Source organism: Ursus americanus, chromosome 13 (genome assembly GCF_024610735.1).
Source record: "Ursus americanus isolate L20-20 chromosome 13, mUrsAme1.1.p, whole genome shotgun sequence".
NCBI classification, from domain to species: Eukaryota; Metazoa; Chordata; class Mammalia; order Carnivora; family Ursidae; genus Ursus; species Ursus americanus.
The window spans coordinates 1,799,573-1,822,626 of NC_142139.1; the positions used below are offsets into that span (position 1 = coordinate 1,799,573).

Here is a 23,054-nt window from a genome sequence, read left to right on the forward strand (position 1 = left end):
ATGCCAAATTGTTTTTTCCACAGTAGTTCTATCACTTTTCATTCCAACCAGCAGGCTATGGAACGACCAGTTCCTCCACATTCTTGCCAACAATTGGAATGGCCAATCTTTTAAACTGTTAGCTATTCTAAGAAGTGTGCGTAAGCATGTCACTGTGGTTTTTAATTTATATTTCCTTAATGACTAGTCAGGTTGAGCATCATCTCACGTGTTTTCAGTATGTCTTCTTTGGCAAAGCGACCATCCAAATATTTTGCACATTTCTTTTGGGGGTGAGGACATGTTTTATTTTCTTATTAATGAATTGTGGGAGTTCTTTATATATTCTAGTACAAGTCCCTTTATCAGGTATACGATTTTCAAATATTTTCTTACTGTATGTGGCTTTTCATTCTCTTAAGAGTATTTTTTTATAGAACAGAAATTTTTAACTTTGATGAAATTCAATTTATCATTTTAAAAATTAGGTTATGCTTTTAGTGCCATATCTAAAAAACTGCCTAACTAACCGAAGACCAAAATAGGTTTATAGCTTTACGTTTTAGATTTGGGTCTAGGATACATTTTAGACAATTATCATATATACAGTGCAAGGTATGGATTGAAGTGAGGTTTCTTTGGTACCATATGGAACAGCCAACTGTTCAAGTACTACTCGTTGAAAAGACTGTCATTTTGAAAATCAGTTGTCCACATATATGTAGGTCTATTTCTGGATTTGGTTTCATTGATTTGTCTAGTTTTACACCATTACTTAAGTCTCTGGACTACTATAGTTTTATAAAATGTCCTGAAATAAAGTTACTATTCCAACTTTCTTCTTTATAAAGTTATTTAGTTTATTCTAGGTCTCTGGTACTTATATACATGAGTTTGTTAATTTCTATAGAAAAGTGTATTAGAATTTGATTGACATTGCACTGAATCCATTTTGAGAAGAACATCATAATTTGAGTCTTCCAACCTATAAACATGATATATTTATGTTTACAAATAAATCTATGAATTTAGTTCTCTGATGTCTGTTGGCAATGCTTTATAGCTTATAGGTTCTTCACATATTTTTTTTTCTAGATTTATCCCTAGGTGTTTCATACTTTTGATGCCATTGTAAATATATTTATTTTTAGTTTCCAACTGTTTATTGCTAGCCTATAAAAATATACTTGTTTTTTTGTATATCGATCTTGTATCCTGCAACAAACTTGTTAAAATCACTTATTCTGGTAGCCTTCAGGTAGATTTCATTGAATATTCTACACAGACATTCATATCACCTTCCTTCATAAGCTGGATGCCCTTCCCTTCTTTTTACTGCACTGGCTAGAACCTACGATGCTGAATACAAGTAGTGGGAGCCAACTAGGCCAAGCGGTGTGTTTATGTAAAGATTTTAAGTACACATTTAATTTGTTCATGCCTATTTCTTCTTCAGCGAACTTTGGTAATTTACATATCTCAAGGAATCTGTCCATTTCATCCAAGTTGTCAAATTTACTGGTATAAAGTTTTTCACAATATTTTCCTATTGTTCTCCTAATAACTGTAGAATCAGCAGTAAAGTCACTTGTCTCATTCCTGATGCTGAAGATTTGTCTTCTTTCTCTTCTTTCCTGATCATTCTGGCTAAAGATGTAGCAATTTTATTGACCATTTCAAAAGAACTAGCTTTTGGTTTTACTAATTTTCTCTATTATTTTCCTAGGCATTCAAACTTTAAAATTTATGAATACTTCAAACATGCAGAAAATGCAGAGACAATTTTAACACATACTACTCTTAGACTTTTGAAAGAGTTAATGTTATTTCAGAAACTTTACAACTGAAGTCTTTTTTTCTCCCTACTCATCAGAAATTAAAATCATATTTATTTCCCTTCTCAGAAGTAACGTGTAACCACCACGCTAATGCTAGTGTTTACTGTTCTTATTCACGTTTCTAAAATATGAATACCGTATCTGTCTGTACCCATAAAAATATATGGTACTGCTTTGGGTGTTTTGTATACTACGCACTATGTCTTGCTGCAAAAGCTTTTTCTGCCCAGCACTGCACTTCCAGGTTTTATCCATGCAGAGTCACACAGTTCTAATTTCCTTATTTTGCCTGTGGCACAGTATTCCACCATATAAATATACTACGGTTTATTTACCCAGTTCTTATCCACAGACTTTTACTCAGTTTCCAATTTGCCATGTCTGATCACATAAACACATGTATTGGTGTCTCTGTAGAATGTGTACTTAGAAGAGCGATTTCTGAGCAGTGGATTGTAAGTATCTTCAACTCTACTTACAATTACTTAATTGCCTTCAAAGTAGTTGTACCAATTTATACTCCCATCAAACATATCAAAAGTAGGAGAGGTCTCCTTTCCCCACTTGCTTAGAAACACCTGGAAAAATCAGACTTCCACACGTTTGAAAACCTGGTAACTATGAAACTATGTTGTGTCTTAGTTTGATCTCACTGATTATTGGTGAGATACAGCAAATTCTCACATTGACTGGCCATTTAAGTATCTTCTTTTGTGAACTGTCCATTTGTATTGTTTGCCCATTTTTTTTTCCTACTAGATTTTTTTCTTGTTGATCTGAATAAGTTGTTAAGTCTTCTGTCATTTATATGCAAATATCTTCTCCCAGTCAATGGCTTATGTTTTAACTCCTTTTATGGTACCTTGTAACTGTTCACAGGTTTTTTTCCTTTAAACTTCATTTAAATTTATCAATTCTTTATAAACCTATAAAGGTCCCGGCCCTTTATCACTCCATATAAATTTTAGGATCATCCTGTCAAGTTCAACTAAAAACTCTATTAGGATTCTAATTAAAAATCAATTGACTTCATTAATTAATATGGGAGAAATGGCCTCTTCATGATTATATGTTTTCCATTTTTTAAAAAAATTCTTTAAGCTGTTACTTCTCTATTTGTACTTTTCCATTTATTCCTGATTTAATATTGGTAATTTATATTTTAAACGAAATTGTCACTTCATCTGTGTCTCAAAAGGTATTGCCAAAAGCATCTGAGTATTCCCTTCTGATTATTTAAATATCTCCTATGTCCATAATTATGTCTTTAATTCTTGATATTTTTAATTTGTGCTTTCTCTTTCGTCCTTCCTATAATAGTTTTGTTTATATTATTATTCTTAAAAAAAGAAACCCAGCTTTTGTTTTATTTGATCCTTGCCATTATCTGTTTCCTTTCATTACACATTTGCTGTAGGGGCGCGTGGGTGGCTCAGTTTGTTAAGCGTCCAACTCTTGATTTTGGCTCAGGCCATGATCTCAGTTGTGAGACTGAACCCTGTGTCAGGCTCCGTGCTGGGCGTGGAGCCCGCTTCAGATCTTCTCCCTCCCACTCCCCTCTATCCCTCCCTCCACTAAAAAAAATAAAACAAATTCCTCTACTCTTTGTAATTTTCTTTCTTAGTTAAAAGATAAGAAAAAGAACAGAGTAATTGTTGAGTTCAGCATTTGGCCTCTCAATTTTCATTTCTGCTATATGATTTTACTGCTCTCAAAAACTGTTTCTGCAGCATTGTGCAAGTTTTGACATATATTGACCAGTTGTCATTCAATTTCAAGTATTTTATGATTCCTTACAATTCATTTTTTTGAGGTATAACTTATTCAGAAGTGTTTTTAGTTTCCAAACATATGGATTTGGGGTTTTTTTCTTTTAATATTTTCATAAATGATTAGTAACTTTATTATACTATAGACAAGAGAATGTTGTCTGCATGACATCAACTCTTCGGCATTTTTTTTTTGCAACTATTTGTGGACTAATACTCAATTTTTGAAAATGTCCACACGTGCTAGAAAAAACTATGCATTCTCTAATTGTATATGTCTATTAGATTAAGCTTGTAAACTTTGTTTCAATTGACTTAACATATTTAAAAAAATATTTACATACAGTAGGATCCTAAAAGTAGCATCTTAAATCCCAGTAGTCAAATAAATTGTCATCAATAGCAACTAATATTAGATCTGGAAGGCAAAATCACATAATGTGTGCACATACATACATGAACACACATTCTTTGTGCCCTATAAATGCTCTGAATCTTGCGCCTGGAAATAAGCTCCAATTTTTAGTCACACCATCCTCAAGAATTGGGAAAGTCCCATATTTTTTGGCTATAAAGCTACATAAAGGTTAAAAAAAAAAAAGACACACTATCCCCCCCGAACGTGTAACTGGGTGGTCCTGTGGTGGAACTACTACAGACTGTTACTGCTGTTGCCAGAGACCCACGCAGTGGCCTGGCCTTCCACGCTCTCCGCCTCTGTGCACCCCAGGCTGTGGAGAGCTCCACACCATGTCTTGCTTTGACACGGCCTTGCCTTTCATGATTGTAAGTAATTCAAACATGTACATGTATCAACAAAATCCCGTAATTCTTTTGATCATTTCAATTCTCCTTATCTTCCTCAGATCCACTAGCCTTCTTAAGACCTGACCTATGCAAGACAAATTACTGCTGTAGCTATTTTGTTTCGTTTCTCAAATGCTTCCAAATACTCCTCATCCGGTTGTTGGCTTTTATTTTTCTTGGTTATAATGACAATACTCTTCCTACTCGACCTGTACATATGATCAGGTAACTACTTAATGATTTTTTTTTTAAAGATTTTATTTATTTATTAGACAGAGATAGTGACAGCCAGCGAGAGAGGGAACACAAGCAGGGGGAGTGGGAGAGGAAGAAGCAGGCTCCTGGCAGAGGAGCCTGACGTGGGGCTCAATCCCATAACGCCGGGATCACGCCCTGAGCAGAAGGCAGATGCTTAACCGCTGTGCCACCCAGGTGCCCCTACTTAATGATTTTTAAATCTCATTGCTACTTACACTTAATTGTGCTTTGATCAATACATACTCAGGAGTAGATGCTTCCTGTAACAGTTCTATGAATCACTCAAAAGTTTAATCCATGTCTTTTCTTTTTGTATTTTAAAAGTACCCATTCAGGGTGCCTGGGTGGCATAGCGGTTAAGCGTCTGCCTTCGGCTCAGGGCGTGGTCCCGGCCTTATGGGATCGAGCCCCACATCAGGCTCCTCCGCTATGAGCCTGCTTCTTCCTCTCCCACTCCCCCTGCTTGTGTTCCCTCTCTCGCTGGCTGTCTCTATCTCTGTCAAATAAATAAATAAAATCTTAAAAAAATAAATAAATAAATAAAAAATAAAAGTACCCATTCGCCAGAGCAGTTAATTTATCCTAAAATCTCACCTAATCAACTCATCCTGAGTATTCTATCAAAATAGATCTTGTTGATTAAACTTGTTAGAATGCATTCAGTCATTCTAATAAATCCATTAAACTTTGGGGTTATAATTTGATTTCACATAATCCCAGGATGGATGTGGTCAGAATGTGAACAAGTTCGATGGATAACATCAATGTCTTTATTTTGAGCAACCAAAGGACAAACAAAAACTAATAGTAATTTGACATCAATGCAATGCTCAGTATATAGTAGAACACAGAGATCTGGGAATATATACCTGAATAATTTTGATTCAAACATCTGTGTGGTTCTGAAGAGATGAAATGTCAAGTCAAAATACTCTGACTACAAGGAATTTCGTTATTACAAGTTAATAAAATTTTCATAAGAAAGTATTATCTAATCTGGGTTCCTGAGTCACTAGATGTTCCTAATAGAGCAATTCTTCGACTTACACATTTTTAATGGTGAAATCCCATGTACGATATGCTCCATTAGAGGTAGTAAAGATGGACTGATTTCTCTGCACTTGGATTCTCAGTGAAAAGTCAGTTTAGCACTTCCTTCATTATTAGAAAGCACATCAAAGTTACCACACCATGTAATTGAAGGTGGATATTAATGTTTCTGAATTCTAATCTTGTTCCTCAGATCCAACTATCTAAATCACATCCATATCCTCCCAATTATTCTTTTTTCCAGAGGATTATTTTCCTAATAATATGATAGGAAACAAATAAAAAACAAGACGTAAGATAGAAACTTTAATCTTGTAGCTAATTTTAAGACAAGGATCTATTTTATACGTCTTATTTATAAATCCCAAACTGAAGTGGAATAGTTTTCATCTGAGATTAACGAAGAGAGAGACTACCTGGACAAAGATAAAAAGGTTTTTGTTTTCCTTTATTTTTCTTCTTAAAGAAGTAATAATAAATATTGATGAGAACTAAGTTCAGAATATAACCTACATATATACAAAACTGAAAACTTGGGGAAAATAAACTGATATTGTACCCTGTATTCGTAATAATGGCTTCCCAGATCTTCTCTACCTCCCTATAATCCGTTTTCACCAATGCAGCCAGAGTGATCTTGTCAACATCTAAGACAATTCAGATTACTCCTCCACTTAAAACTAGCTAGGGGTTTCATATCTCATTCAGAAGAAGAAACAAATGTCTTAAGACAGTCTTTACAGACTATTTCACAGGGTCTTTCAAAATAATTTGTGACCACTTCCAACCCCAGATCCAAACATTTCTGATCTCACCTCCTCCTGTCTCCCCCAGACTCTCTCTACTCCACAAATCACTGCGGTTCCTTGGGTATTTCTTGAACATGTCAGGCATCCTTTCGTCTCATGGCCTTTGGGACTGTGGCCTGGGACGCTTTTCCTTCAGATGGTCACTTGGCTAATACTCTTACCTTCTACAAATCTTGACTCATATCAGTCTTCTTCTAGTTAGGCTGCCCCCGACTCCCTTTTTAGTAACTACAACTCTAATCCCATTCCTGGCACTTCATCCCCTCTGCCCTGCTCACTTTTCATAACAGTATTTATTGCATTCAGACACACTACAGTTGATCCTTGAACAACAGGGGTTTGAACTTTGCGAGACCACTTAAAAGTGGATTTTTTTCAATAAATACAGTACATATCATAAATGTATTTTCCTTATGATTTTCCCAGTACCATTTTCTTTTCTCTAATTTACTTTATTGTAATAACATAATATATAATTCATATACAAAGCATGTGTTAACTATGTTATCAGTAAGGCTTCTGGTCAATAATAGGCTGCTAGTAGTTAAGTTTTTGGGGAGTCAAAAGTTATACGTGGATTGTCAACTATGCAGGGGGTCAGCACCCCTAACCCCATGCACTGTTCAGGGTCAACTGTATATATTTTCCTTGCGTATTTACTATCCATTTCCCTAACTAGGATGTTAGCTACACAAGGGCAGAGGTTTTTCTTGTCTTAATACTGCATCCCCAGTACCTAGAATCTTACCACACACAGCAGGTACTAATTCAACAGCTGATGAATTAGTGGGGAAAAAAATTCAAAGCAGCCATAGTGAGTAAATATTTTTGTTGTTCCTGAAGTAAAGACCTAAATTCACTAGTTTCGATCTCGTAATTAGTTTAAGATTAGAAAAAGCTTAATTTATAAATGGGATTTCTAGCCTACGACCACTCCTGAACACACTTTATATGGCAGTATTACCTGATTATCTGAATGTGAATTTTCTTATTTCATGCTCTCTATATCAAGCATTAATTTCCTAAAAATTCAGTTGACTCCAGGCAGCCTCATCACTAAGATATGTAAAAATTCAAGGATATCATCTTAGCTAGAAGGAGAGCTTGCAAGACAGCCCAACTAAATGGGAGAAAAGGGAAAAATAGTGTTCTTTCATTTTTCTTGAGTCAAAACGCACATGCACCAGCAGCCAATCACAATTTAGACACAGGGTGGTGGGTCACTCATGGAACAGGACAGTACAAGGAGATTAAAGCATATAAACAATAAATTGGTGATATTAAGAAAAGTAGCTTCATATGAAATTAGTTAAGTGGTTAATGTACCTTATTTTTTTAATCTTTTTTGAAAAAGAGAGAGAAAGGGAACATGAGTGGGGGAAGGGGCAGAGGGAGAGAAAGAATCCTCAAGCAGATTCCCTGCTGAGCACAGAGCCATGACCAGGAGATCATGACCTGAGCTGAAAGCAAGAGTCGGACACTTAAACCAACTCACCCACCCAGGTGCCCCAATGTGGTTAATGTACTTTAGAAAACAGAATTTTAAAATTCAACTAAAAGATTTTTAATTCTCCAGATCAAAAAAAAAAAAAAAAAAAAGATTATACTGTTATGTTTTAACTGTGCTTCCCAAAAGACTTGATACATTTCATTGCTAGATTTTTCAGAATTTCTGCTAGATTTCCCCATGAAGTTTGTAAGATTAAAGGATGCTTTGAATATTTGCCCCTTACCAGTTCAACTATTGATCTTGCCTCCTCTTGAGTGCAATGGAAAGGGCTGTCACATACCTGCACATTTGTGCTGGAGAGGAAAAGACGAAGTTATTATTAATTGGGATAAAAAAGAAGCAATTACCAAAAAGAAAACCAACTCCAATACTCCACATTGAATGCAGAATTCCAGTAATTTATTTCCAGCCAGTGAAAAAGGACCTGAATGAATATAAACTGAGATATTTATACATTCTTTCAGGCAAAGTTATAAATACAGTGCTCCACAGCACTGCACATTCTAGAGTTGTTTTTAAATTTAAATAATAGTATACAAATTTAAATAATCTCCTGGTATATAAAAGACTGTACACCACACCTACACTTCGCCTTTAGTGAGGAAAAGAAAAATCAAACCTGACCCATGGGATGATGACTATAAGGAAGAATTTTCATCTAAGTGAGGTGATAAACACTAACTGGCCAGTGAAAGACGCTATGGAGTATCTCAGATAGGTATGGAAGGCTAAGATAAGAGGGTGAGAGGAAAGCACATGAATATGAACACTCGGTTTCCTTACAGGGAGGGAAGGTCAGGGAGGTGTTGACAGGAGCCCCTTCCATGGTCAAAGCCTTCCCACACGATGGGGAAGCAGAGGCATCTGCTTCCTGGATGAAAGCAGAGGCGTCATTCCTCCCAAACATATTAAGAATGATTTTTAAAAATTTCATCAAAGAAATCAGATTAAAATGGATACAGAAAGAGGCAGTAGAGGAGTTAAAACCAAAGGAAAAAGTAATTAGCAGATCCCTTGAGAAGACGAAACACACACACACACCCAAACACGTACTTGCCCTCCAAGTGGGCCTAAGAGATATATATTATCAAATGCATTTTCATAATGGCTTTCGTGAAATATTTTGGGATATATTGATAAAAAGACCTGTCTAGTTATTTATTTATCTTTGTAATTACATCTGTCTGTAATCAGACACTGGGTATACAGCAATTACAGTTAAGCGGCTGTTGTGCTTTCTATCCAGACTCACAATGTGGGATTTATTTTCATTCTTGGCATGGATAAAATTTGATGCAAGTTGGCATGATCTTTAAGACTATTTTGTATTCTCTTCTCTACAGCCCATATTTAAGTAGGCTAAAAACTAAAAAAGGTAAGGCCTTATAAGTCAGATGTTTCCCTGAAGTATGTAAAAACTAAATTTTAAAAGAACAAGGCAAAAAATTAGACACTGCGAGGTCTTAAGTGCTAGTCCTCTGAAGAAAGCATGGTGTATGCTAAATATAATGTTTTTAACATTATAACTAAACCAAAGTAAAACATATCCTGGAAATTCTGGGAAAATGATGGTATAAGAACAGGGCAGTCTTCCTAAATAGGGTTGCCAGATAAAATACAGAATACCCAATTAAATTTGAATTTCAAATAAGATCAAACGATTTTTTAGTATAAGTATGTCTCAAATATTGCATGAGACATTTATGTTAAAAAGATGTATTGCTCTGAAATTTAGATTTAACTGGCTATCCAGTATTTTATGTTAAATCTGATAACCTATTTCTAAAGTAACCCTCTGCTCCTACAACAAAGCAAACCATCAATAGATATGGTAGAGAAGAGTCAATATTAAAGCCAACAATGTAAATTTTTAAACTTCTGAACAACTTTTTAACTATCTCCAGTAAAATATCTTGACAAGTGGTAGAAAAGAGTCAATATTAAAGCCAACAATGTAAATTTTTAAAGTTCTGAACAACTTTTTAACTACCTCCAGTAAAATATCTTGACAAGTAACCAATGGAACTGAGGAAAGCCAAGAGGCTCTGCTGTTTTCACCTTGGACAAATTATTAGTATGGCTGTTTCAAGAATGAAACGGAAGGTATATACAAATACACTTAAGAGATTCTTGCAAGACACACCAATATAAAGATGAGAGATCACAAAGCCTCTTGTTTACTTTTTCTCCAATAGGCTCTTCTACTAGCATTAGCTAAAAACAGTGCCAACTTCCTCAATGACATCCTTTTAGTTAATAAAGTATACAGTCTGGGTTGTAATTTATTTCCCTCAGGATTTAATGTACTTTGAATGTTTGAAGACATGTTATCAGGAAACATTTTTATTTTCTGTAAATCGGCCCTAAAAAGTTAATACTGATTCATATTTATTGATTCAAAAAATTATTCTTATACTAAATATTAGGGACATGTCTAGATGCTGAGGATACAATATTGAACCATGGAGCCCCTGTGGAGTTTATAATACTTAGGGCTCTTTTTAGTCTTAAACTATGACTACGGTCTGCAAGAGGACAGGCAGTGTAATCATTTAAAGGATGACTAAGGTGAAGGTGTCTATCATAAATGATATTTAAAATAAGGACTAAGGAGAATGTGCTGCTTTCCTTTTTATGATAAGATACCAAATATTTTGTTCTACATTTATAAACATTATATACACAATCTATCACCTATTCTAGAAGTGCATCTGGGAATCAATCAAAACTTGAAAAATTTGGAAAACAGATGGGTCAGAATAATGTTCAGTGAAATAAAATAACCTGGCAAAATGAACCGTACATTTTGATTTCTTAAAAATAAGGTAGATAAATAAGCCATGGTGGAAGAACGAACAAGAGGAGCTGAACAGTAAAACTCAAATGGCAAAAACTCTATTTCTCTTACAACACAGTGGAAAGTTACTTTAGGGAAGAATAGAAATAATAAAATTCTCTCTGTTAAAAGAATATGTAGCTTTCAGAGTAAACACTAAGCAATGGGAAAAAAAGAATAAAAATAACAACATAAAGAAGAGTACTCAAAGTATCAATTACAGAATTTAATAAATGCAGGGATCCTGGAAGCAGAAGAGTCATACTAGGTTTGAAAACCAACAAATATCTGTTGGTTTTAAAATATTAGTCAACAATTTACTTCAACAGGTATTTACTGAGTGGCTACCACATGTCAGGAATAAGGAATATAAAGATGAATAAGGTATCTTTATCTATCTGCTTTTGAGGAACTTAGGTGCCAGAAGAGGAGAAAAATTCACAAACCAAGCAGTTAGTAACTGGTAAATGCAATGACAGAAGTTCACGGGGAGCAAGCAATGCCGTGACCTGGCATGCTGGCTAGCACGAGGCTAGTCTGAGGGAAAGCTTCCCAGAGAAAGTAAAGTAAAAACTAAGTCTCAAAAAGAGGAGCAAGTTAGCTAGTTCAAGAAATGAGAAGACAATCATGGCAAAGGAAATAGCATGCATGGCCTGCAGGTCAATCAGAGCATGGTGTTTGTGGAGTGACAAGTGTTCCTAAGTTGTGGGAGCATGAAGTAAGAGGCAAGAAGTGATGGAAAATGAGGCCAGCCAGGGAGCAGGGACCAAATCCTAGAAGGCCTTGTTTGCTCTTCTATGAGAAGTTGGGACTTCATAGTCCTTAAGCAGAGAGGCTTATCAGAAGCACCTACGTAGGAAACTGTAAAACATACAGATGCTTAGACCCTACTCCTCAGAGATCCTAACTCACTAGGTTTAAAGAAGGAGACAACGCACTTGAATTTTCCAGGTTTTCCTAGGTAATTATAACACACTCTACATGACTTGAGAGAAATGCTGTGATAAAAAAAATGTGGACCTAAACTCCACTGAGTAGGGAAAATAGGCTAAAAAGGAAGGGGGGAGGTTGCTGATCAGTTACAGTGTATATTTTTAAGGAATTAAGAGAAAGAAGCAATTTATTAAGACTTTAAAGGAAATAAAAACTTTACTACTACGAATATATTTTTACAAATCAAGTAGTGACAAAAATAAGAAAATAATGGACAAAACGAGCTAAAATCTGAAGATTCTGACTTTAAAGTATCCAGATGCATAAAATTTATACCCAGAAATTTATATCCTGAAAAATTTTAAGCTAGTATTTAGTTGTATTTCTTTGAAAAGACAGGTAGAATATAGCTGGTAAGAGAGTAAGTTTGGAATCTGGCTTAAATCCTGGCTCTACCACTGGGTGTGACTTTAGATCACTTAATCTCTAGGTGGTCTCAATTTCCTCAGGTGTAAAATGGAGACAATGATAAGTATCTTACAGCATTCTTGTGAGTATTAATTAGATAACACATATTAAACACTTTGAACCCAAAAGATAGTACAAAGTTCAATAAATGTCAATTCTTACTATTAACATAATCCTTATCATCACCTAGGAGGCTACAAAAATGACTCCAGAGCGTACAAATAAAGTTACCCTCAGAGTAAAGATAATTAGACTCAGCATGGAAGGAATGACATCAAGCTACAGAAAAACTAATCAAAGCAATAGTCTCTAGCTGAGGAACCTGGAAAACATACAAACCCTTCACGGACTGCAAAAGCTTTTCAGAAAGTACCATAAGGAAGGAGGTGAAAGTAAACAGCAAGCAAATACTTGTTTGGACACCAAGCGACCCCTTCTTTTTAGAGGAGCTCACCACATGAATATCTCATTTATAACATCTCAGAATATCATAAAGAATACCTAGGTCTACTAATTACTAGGATAGTCAGGACTTGAAAGCATTCAGTTATGCCCAGGTTTGTTAATAAACTGTACTACTTAAATTAGAAACAATCACCTAAATTTAAGACTATGCTGAAAAAAAGAGTGGTCTGTGTAAGAGGTAAGAAGAAAGGAGAAGATCAATGAACCGACGGTGTCACATGAGCTTACATGAGAACAGAATCTGAAGGTATAATGTCCAAGCAAGCACTTGTGTCGTAGGCAAGATAAGCCTCTCGATGACTGGATAAAATATTTCTTCAGACTAATTATTTACTCCACCTGATTACTCTAACAATTTCGTGTGTGTGTGTGTGTGTGTGTGTGTATATATATATTTTTTTTTTTTTAGAGAAAGAGATAGAGCGTGGGAGTGGAAGGTACAGGGAGAGAGAGAATCTCAAGCAGGCTCCATGCTCAGCGCAGAGCCTGACACGGGGCTTGATCTCACAATGCTAAGATCATGACCTGAACTAAAATCAAGAGTTGTATGCGTAACTGACTAAGCTACCCAGGCACCCCTATTCTAATGATTTCTTTAATGTCTCTCTTGACTCCCAGAGTTCATGCTCCAAAAGGCCAGGGACTCTATGTATTATAGTCCCAGCAACAATCCTCGTATAAGCACAGTCCCTGGCAGAAGACCCTCAAATCACTATTTGCTGGAGTGAATAGCTTCCCGATTTCTTCTGATTCAGAGAAGGGGACAATGAAGCTGGGTAGCACTCAAACGCTATAGAATGACTATCTGTGTTTGCTTCCTACAGTTAGGCTTATCAAGAGTCCGTTGTTTTTGTTTCTGAACCTGTTGATGTGAGTGGCCCTTGTAACTATTTCATAATTAAAGCCGTAATTATGCTCATCAGAGAAGGGAATGTGGAAAGAGAACAGATGCTATGAACACTACGTAGGCTCTGAAACTACTAAGGCTAAAAAGCCTCAATAAAGGCGACTCACTATAATAACTTGGTCTCAAAGTAGGTGTGGGTAAGAAAACTGTAAAGAAGGTTTAGAAAAAAGAACCTAATAATCTATGAGTTTTTAACTGTAAGGAGTTTAAGGATTAGAGGATCTTATCTTGGTTTTCTATTCTATGTTGGAATATATATAATTTATTTGGAACCTATATAGAAAAGGTCTTAGCCCTATATCCAAAGAAGAGTAAATAAATGTACATTTTAAATGTTTTAAAATAGAATACAGGGGCGCCTGGGTGGCACAGCGGTTAAGCATCTGCCTTTGGCTCAGGGCGTGATCCCGGCATTATGGGATCGAGACCCACATCAGGCTCCTCTGCTATGAGCCTGCTTCTTCTTCTCCCACTCCCCCTGCTTGTGTTCCCTCTCTCGCTGGCTGTCTCTATCTCTGTCAAATAAATAAATAAAATCTTAAAAAAAAAAAAAAAAAGAAATCTCACTGAATAACCAATGTGAGGGTTTAAAAAAATAAATAAATAAAATAGAATACAATGTTTGAGTTATGTATGTTACTATTGTTTGATTCCCTTTCATCAATCAGCTAGTGACCCAGACCATGCTGGATAAAAAGGCTTATTACTATTTCATCAAGAAATGATGTGGTAGTTACACATAAACAAAATAACCATTTGCATATTGAAAAATCCCTAATTTTTTTCTACCCCATTTTGGCACATGTCACACAATGTATTATAATTAAAATTCCTGTTTACTCAACAGTATCCCCCCACTAAACTATAAATCCCTTGGGAAAAGGGACCATGTCATTTCCTAGTTTCACAGTGTCTAGCACTTGGTATTGCTTTCCATAAGCACTTTTTAAATGAAAAAAAATTGCAACTCTTTAAAAAAAACATCAGATCTGACTAGTATGGCTGTTTAGTACCAATAATAATAAAATAACATTACATAGAAAAGACAAATTCTTACCAATTTATAGCCCCTCCATCACACTTCTTCATAAGCAATGTTTTCCAACATTCATGAGTAGATCTAATAACTTCAAGAGCAAAAGCCTAATTCCAAACCAAAAACAGACATAAAGATCACATCATTATACTTACATGGAACTATTCTCATGATGACAGCTTATTTTTAAGAATACGAGCTCTGGACTCAGGCAAACCTGAGTATAAATTCTGGCATCCTTATTTATCAGCTGTGTGACTTCTGAGCAAGTGACTTAACCTCACTAAGTCTTAACTGCTTCATCTGTAAGTAGAAGGTAATGGAGATAATGTGATTTGGGGTTGGCAAACTTGGGCCAATAGGCCAAATTGAGCTCACCACCAATTTTTGTAAAGAGTTTTACTGAACACAGTCATGCCCATTTTTTGTGCACGGCCTATGACTGCTTTAGCACTACAATGGCGGAGGTGAGTAGCTGTGACAGAGACCATATGGCCTACAAAGTCTAAAATATTTGCTATTCGGTACTTTACAGAAAAAGTTGCCAACACCTGATTTAAATTATCCAGCTGTTGAAACGATAAATAAGTTGTATGCAAAGTGCTTCGTCTAGTCCCTTGCCTCTAAGTAAGCATACACCTATTAATTTCATCATCATCAAAACTGTAGTCTAACTGTATGATCATTTTAGAATATCCACTGTCTAAGTAAACCTCCTAAACATTCTCTAAATTTTTTTTAGTATAAATTCATACTGTGTCCCAAAATGCAAAACCAACAATATATACCTCTTGCTAGATATCTAGCAAGACTATCTAAAGGAACATTTACTTTGTTATTCCAAAGCAGCAAATTCTTTTGATTCCCCCCCCTCCAAATGTTGCTCATTTTCCTTAAGGAGACTCCTTATATATTAACTAATTCGCACTACCTCCTTTCTCCTTCAATTACAACTAAACACATTATGATACGAAATGAAGAAAATATAGACTCTTGGGAACCAAGATGTAATAATAATGAGAAATTTACTTCTGAAAAACAAAAGTTCTCTCAGCTCTATTGTTGCATGAGATGAAGGAGTATGGCTCAGTGAGGTGATGCTGGGGACTTCCACTTAAGATATGGGACAAAAAGCCAATTTATTGTCCGGATAATATAAGGAAAGATTTTTAACCAAATCATTCAGATAATTATGATTATCTAGAATCACTTTTCCACTTGCTTAAAAGGGGTCGGCAGGAAAAATCTAGATAGCACAGGAGTTATCTTTTCAAACATGGTGAACAGATACGACTTAATTTTCCTGAGTTAGGCACTGTATTTTAACAGAAGTGGTAAAAAGCAATGCCTAAGACAATTATGGTCCAAAACTAGGTTGTATAAATGATCTTGTCTTCATTCAGAAAAAAATCAATGTTTATCAAAATCAAGCAAAACAAAGCAAAATAAGACAAAACAAAAAATCCACCCCCCCCAAACCACCTCACTCTATAAATTCATGATTTGGCAATCTTACCCTGAGGCAATAAGGAGCCACAAAAGTTCAAACATAAAATATAAAATTTTTTTTTACAGGAAAAAAGATAAAAAATAATTTACCTTATAAATTTTCAATATTTTTAAGAGTATCTATTTGACAATAATAGTTTTGTATCTACATTTAATAAATCTTGAACAAAGCCCTCAAGATCTTAAGAATTCTTTGTGCCTTTTCAAAAATACTAGGTCAAGTAATAAATTCTCATAAAACAAGATATTTATCATAATTTTTAAGTTTCCATTAACGTGGCTTATTTTACTATAAAACATACCTTACTTATTTGTACCCACTTAAGTGCTGGTGTGTAATGTGTAATTTATATAGTGGTGATAACTTTAAAAAAATATTCCATGACTTAGACTTGATGTCTTTGGCCCATTTTCTCCATTTGTGTCATATTACAGACACTTCATGGTAACTCTGTGGTATTCTAACAGAAAAATCATATGACAGTAAGATAATTCAAGTGATATCTTATTTGTTAAGCAGCTTGAGTCAGTCATGGTAGAATGAACTCTTAAGGAGCCCCTTGGATTCACATTAAGTAAAGTAAGTAACTTTCCCCTCTCCAGAAATGGAAGGTTTTTATTCATACACAATTTGCAGAGTTAGACTAATCATGGAAATCCTTCGTTTTCTGAGATGAGGGAGATGTCTATATATATATATATATATATATATATATATATATATATATATATATATATATGTGTGTGTGTGTGTGAACTAATAAAGCTTGATATATATACGTATCAAGATTTATTAGTTCACTTAAATCTCCTGGGAAAAAAATCCTTTTAAATATGTATGATCAAATAATGTCCTTAAATATTAAAGTCAGTATAAAGCACTTTTGTTACCATGTTATACATAAATATTCACATAAGAAACCCCCCAAACTGAAAGAACTATCCTACAAGTATCACAAGGTATGTTTTAAAATAAAGATGACCATCTTCACCTTGTTTCTGAATTCTCCATTAAAAGCAAACTGGTTTTCCTGTTTTCCTTCTGGCACCTTATACAATCTAAACCAATTAAGCGTAGCTTCCAAGTAACCTGGTTTGTATTTCTTAACATCATCAATATCTGCAAGTGAAGAAACAAAATATTTTGTTAAAAACGGAAATTCATTCTTATTAATGGTAGAGCACTGGACTGACGGAGTCCACCTCTGCAGCCCAATTGCTGCAAAATCACCAACATGCGATGTGGTAAGATTAAGAGAGATATACTTAAGGACTGATGTTGTTCTGTGAGCAATGAAGGGCTTAGAGTAAGGTAAGTTACATCAGGATCTGCGTTTTAGAAATATTAAGCTAAAAGACCACTGAAGATAAAAAGGAGAGCACAGTCCCCAGAAGAGAATATGCTAAAGTCAGATGACAGGGTTTTACACACTTACGCACCCAATACTTAGTAACCTTCTCATTCTGTTAAGACATTGTTCTAAGCAGTGAAGCAGAACAGTAAACAGAAATAAGCCCCTACTCTCATGGTTTATATAGTAGGGGATAGAAAACAAATAGACAAATATACGATGTTAAGTGGTAGAAGTCTGATGAAGAAAAATAAAGCAGAGTATGAAAGAGAATGCAAACACGGCAATTTTAAACAGAGTGATATCTGGATGGCTCAGTGTTTCACTTCGAGTTCTGTAATGAATTCCAGGATTTATTTTTAAGTTCTAGTACCATAAAAACAGCTCAACCATCACATTTTGAGGGCATTCATTTAAATATAATTGGAAATATTACTGTGTTAATAACAGACTCTTCCCCAGAAGAGGTCTCCAAAGAATGTATCCTTTCCAATAAATATCAATTCAAAAAAAGTATGAGGAATAACTACATTAAAACTAGAAATCTTTACTTTCTACCAGACTGTGACTTATTCACACACAAAAAACCAACCAACCAAAAAATTCAAAATACACAACTTAAACATTTTAAAAACCTCAACAGCAAATGCCTCAAGCCGAAAATCTTATATCAAAACCAACTGCCAGTTCAATTAATTACTCTTCTGAAAACATGAAAAATTACACCTACAATCTATAAACTGGATTTACGGTTTAAAAAAGACCTCATTTGTTCTTCATAAAACTGAGAACTGAGAAGAAGTACATTCATATTAAACATTAAGAAAATGCAAAAGAATTGCCAAACTTTAGCCAATACATTCATGACATAATTAGTATTATATAAATACAAGTCTTCTAGTTCCACAAATTCTGCTTTTTTCTCTACGCTGTACAGTTACACTGTCACGGGTTTTATGTTAAAAGAATATAAGTGTAGATGTACTTTTTAGTTTTCTTTATTGTGGTAAAACATATACAACATAAAATTTACTGTAAGAGTACAATTTGCTGGCATTAAGTACACCCACAATATTGTAAAACCATCACTTTCATCCACTTCCAGATTTTTTCATTAGATGTATTTTTTTTTACAATATATGTTAAGAAAAGCAGTTCTCTAGGAGTCATTTATTTCCAAACTTGGAGTTAACTTCACATAGAAGTTTCTATTATAACAATTATACAATGTATTTTCAAGATGAACGAACCCAACAATAAAAATCAGAATAATCTAATCAGAATAATCAGAATTCTATTATATAATCAAGCTAAATTTATTTCAGTTTGTTTTTAGTTACCAATCAAACTCTTTTAACTGAGATCTACTTGATCAACTCCCTGGATGCCTGACCAAGATGTTCCACTTCTGTAAAATATTTTTTTTTTTTAAAGATTTTATTTATTTATCTGACAGAGATAGAGACAGCCAGCGAGAGAGGGAACACAAGCAGGGGGAATGGGAGAGGAAGAAGCAGGCTCATAGCAGAAGAGCCTGATGTGGGGCTCGATCCCGTAACGCCGGGATCACACCCTGAGCCAAAGGCAGACGCTTAACCGCTATGCCACCCAGGCGCCCCCACTTCTGTAAAATATTCTGATGTCCGCAGTGGTATGTACGTTGAGTCTGGCAGACAATCTGGAATCAAGTCCACACGTTGCTTGTACCAGCTAAGTGTTAGCTTTATCACGCATCAGGTGTGTTTATTCCCAAAACATTTATGCCAACTGTATCAGTAGTTATAATCATCAGAATTACTAAAATATTATATAAGGCAATGATTTTACCAGTACAAAAAAGATTGTGTTTCTGCAAAAGTAATTTGAGTATTTTGAAAGAATTCAATAAAACATGTTGCTAAAAATATCTGTTGTCAAATTAGGCCTGAGTAAAAATACAGTTAAAGATGAGAAAAAGACATAAAAATCTACAATTATGTATCTAGCTTTGCAAGTGAGGAAAGAGGATTTTAAATATGAAAGGTCAGGGACAGCCTCTGATAAAATGTATCTGAGCAAATTCTTGGATGAAGTGTAGGAATAACTCATTCAAATATCTAGAAGAGGAGGAGTCCTGAGAGGAGGATAGGAAGTGCCAATATTCTGAAGTAGGAGTGTGCTTAAAATGTTTAAGGAAGACAGTAAGAAAGCCCTGTGTTTAGAGCAGAGTGAAGAAAGAGTATTAGGAGATGAAATGAGAAAAGCAGCCACAGGCCGGTCACCAAGGATTCTGAGGGCCGTCCTTTTACTGTGAGATGCGAAGCCATTAGAGGGTTCTGGGCTGAGGAGTACGGGTTTTAGGAAGACCGCTTTTTTTGCTGTGTAGATAAAAGACCGTGTAGAGGAAGAAGCAGAAGAAGGAAATCAAGCAACAAGCTACAGAGAAAATCCCTACAGATAAAATATGATGAGGGCCTAGATAAATGGTAGTCGCATGCGGTGGTAACAAATGGTCAATTTGGGGTATTTTTAGAAAACAGAACTGAGAGGAATTACCAATGAAAGAAAAAAATTAAAAACAAAACCAGTAAAGATCAGACTTACATAAAATTTACAGTATCAAAGAACTAAAAATAACTGGCAACATTAAGTAACAATTAAATTATAATACAATTAAAAGCAGTCACCTAAATATTTATCACCCTAGTTTTTTCCTAAAGCTTCATAAAAGGTGTCATCTTTCTACAAGTAGTATACAGCCATTATTTACTTTATAACAAAGCTGTTTCCAAACTTCAAAGCTTAATTAACAAAGATTATATGGAGTTTCCTTAAGAGAACTTTTATATTAAAACTAAAGATACATAATTTATAAATAATCACAGTTCTACGTAAATCCATTGGAATATTTATAATTTTCTTTATTAAATGCTAGCTATAAGGCAAAACAGAAAATGATGATGCACCATAATAATAAATTTTAAAGCTCAATTTGGCTTTTCCAAGTTCAGCCCTCTCCAGTTTAATTTAGTTTTTCTTAACTAATTTTGATTTAGGAATTTATAAGAGCAAAGAAAGTAATCTAAAATATCTTAGTCAAAACCCATCATTCTCTCTCTGTAGACATTAGAGGATCATAACACTTCACATTTTTTTAAAAGCAATTTTTGTGACTTATTGTTTTCCTTCATCAGAGACACTGGTATACGTTTCATGTAATTCGGTTTCTTTTCAGTATAGACCAATTCACTTGTTTCTAAAACCTAGAAGAATGTCTCAAATTGTGATCTACTAAGCAAAAAGGAAAAAAAAAGTGATTTGTGAATTGAAGTTTCTCCTTTTTTTTTTTTAATTAAAAATACACTCTCACACAAAGGGGAGTTTCTAGTCACACGTCCTTGCCTAGACTTCAATTTTATCCAGATTTCAGAAATAAGATATAAAAGAGGTAAAAAAAACTGAGCTGATAAGCTTCATTTCATAAAGACAGCTCATCAAGAATGAGAAATACCTGAAGTATGAGATCTTTTTAATCTAGAAAAATATTAAAGCAATAATGAACTTTAAAAATGATGATGTATTAAATTATGTATTAAAAACAGAACATAAAGAAATTTGAAGCATTAGAAAATGAGGACTACACACTAAGTAAGCAAATACAATAAATCTAAAGACCAACAATAAAAAATTTTAAATAACTCTCTTGCCTGCCAGAAAAGAACCACATCCAGTCCTCAACTTTTTGTATAATTAAAAATTGGATACTGAAAACAAAAAAAGAAAAATATACCCTTTGTTATTTACTTAATGAAAACCTTTTTTGGTCCAAAAGGAAATAAAAACTCTTAAAAATATCCAGACAATAATGAAAATAAGAAGACTCAAAGTTTATAAGAAGAAATAAGGTAAATTAGGAAAAACATCCCATTTGGAATCAGACGGCACTAAGTTCAAACTCCAGTTCCGGCATTCACAGAGTGCGTCATCTTCAGAAAATACATTAGTTCATGAGTTTCCCCAAACAGAAAATGGAGAAAATCAAGGTTGTTGTGAGGATTAAATAAGATAACATATTAAAAATCATTTAATAAAAAAATAAGGGATAATTCTTAAGAACTATTAATTATCATCCTTCCAATCCCCTAAAGTCTTTTTCACAGAATGTAGACACAGTTAGATTCACAGGCAAACCTAGAGCCTTACATGCTCAAAAATAAATAAATAAATATGAATTAATAACTCAGAAAATTATTGAACATATTTTCATTAATACTGGCAGTTATTTTATGTCTAACATGTATGACTCTGAGAAATCGAAGAAGCTAGGCATTGATATAAACACTGTAAATAAGCACTAAAAATAACATAAAAGGCATCTGAACATACATACACATACACGCAGGCATACTTAATCCTAACATTTTTCTATAAACATACTTCTTATGATAAAGGTGAGGCCTCAAATGAATTTGTAATTAATTTCTTATCACATTTACCTTTATTTCTAGTATTACTGCAGTTTAGTTCCTATAAAGTTTTCTCATTTCTACCATGTTTACGTTAAATCTATACAACCATTTTTTAAAACATCTGGAACAGAGAGGAAATATATAAATAAAATTCCTTTATTTCTAAAGTGAGACTCACTCAGTTCAAGTACATTAACCAAATCATCAATTAAAAACAATGCCCAACTATCTGAAGCATTTCTCATTACAGAAAACACAAACCTCTGACAAAGATGAGGCAGTGAATTCATGTTTCAACAAACTCCCTCAGGTTAACCTACACCAAGACAGAAAACATAAAAATAGAAAACCAAAACAAGAGAAGCACCCTGAAGACTCAATATAAAACAAAAATACCTGTCAGGTAAAAGCAAAATGACCATATGATTTATTGCACATACTAGAATATTTCTGGGACTCCTAATCAAGAGAAAAAACAGCCAACAGAAACCAATCCTGAGATAACCCATGCAAATGAGGATTTTAAAGTACTTATTACAAATATGGTCAAGGACTTTCAAAAAAATATGATTATGAAGCATTGAACATGTGGAAATTTCAGTTAAGGAGGAAAAACTACAAAACTAACAGAAAAAAGAACCAAATGCGGGAGTATATGAAATGAAAAATCAGATGGGTTTAATAGCAAAACTTTGGTGTGGCAAAAAACAAAAACAAAACACAGAAGTAGAAGACAAAAACAACAGAAAGTATCCTGTCTGAAGAACAGTAAGGAATAAAGACTGTAAAGATGTAAAGAGTGCTTTAGTGACCCATGAGACAATAAAAAGTAGTCTGAAATATGCGTTATTAGAAGTCTCAGAATGAAGGTGAGAGAATGGGGTAAAAACATGAACTTGCAGATCTGCAAAGTTCAATATACCCTAAACAGGATAAATAGAAAGGAAAGGACACTTTAGCACACCACAGAAAAACTGCCGAAATCCAAACATAGGAAAAAATCTTTAAAATAGTCCGAGAAAAACATTATATTATATACTGGGTAACAATCCATTAACTTGATTTCTCATCAGAAACAGT

General features: G+C 34.4%; 1 protein-coding gene across 4 annotated transcripts in view; it reads right to left on the reverse strand.

Moving 5' to 3' along the window:
* PPA2 (inorganic pyrophosphatase 2) overlaps nt 1–23,054 on the reverse strand; it is a 79,282-nt gene that overhangs the window by 9,753 nt on the left and 46,475 nt on the right. For 3 of the 4 annotated variants that reach the window (XM_045799233.2, XM_087866378.1, XM_045799232.2), the window contains 3 exons: nt 17,167–17,294; nt 14,687–14,772; nt 8,244–8,313 (listed from right to left, as the gene is read on the reverse strand). In XM_045799233.2, the coding sequence (XP_045655189.2) occupies nt 8,244–8,313; nt 14,687–14,772; nt 17,167–17,294 (284 nt within the window). Of the gene's footprint in view, nt 1–7,474; nt 7,631–8,243; nt 8,314–14,686; nt 14,773–17,166; nt 17,295–23,054 lie in introns of all 4 variants that reach the window. The other variant, XR_006779937.2, reaches the window with a different exon arrangement.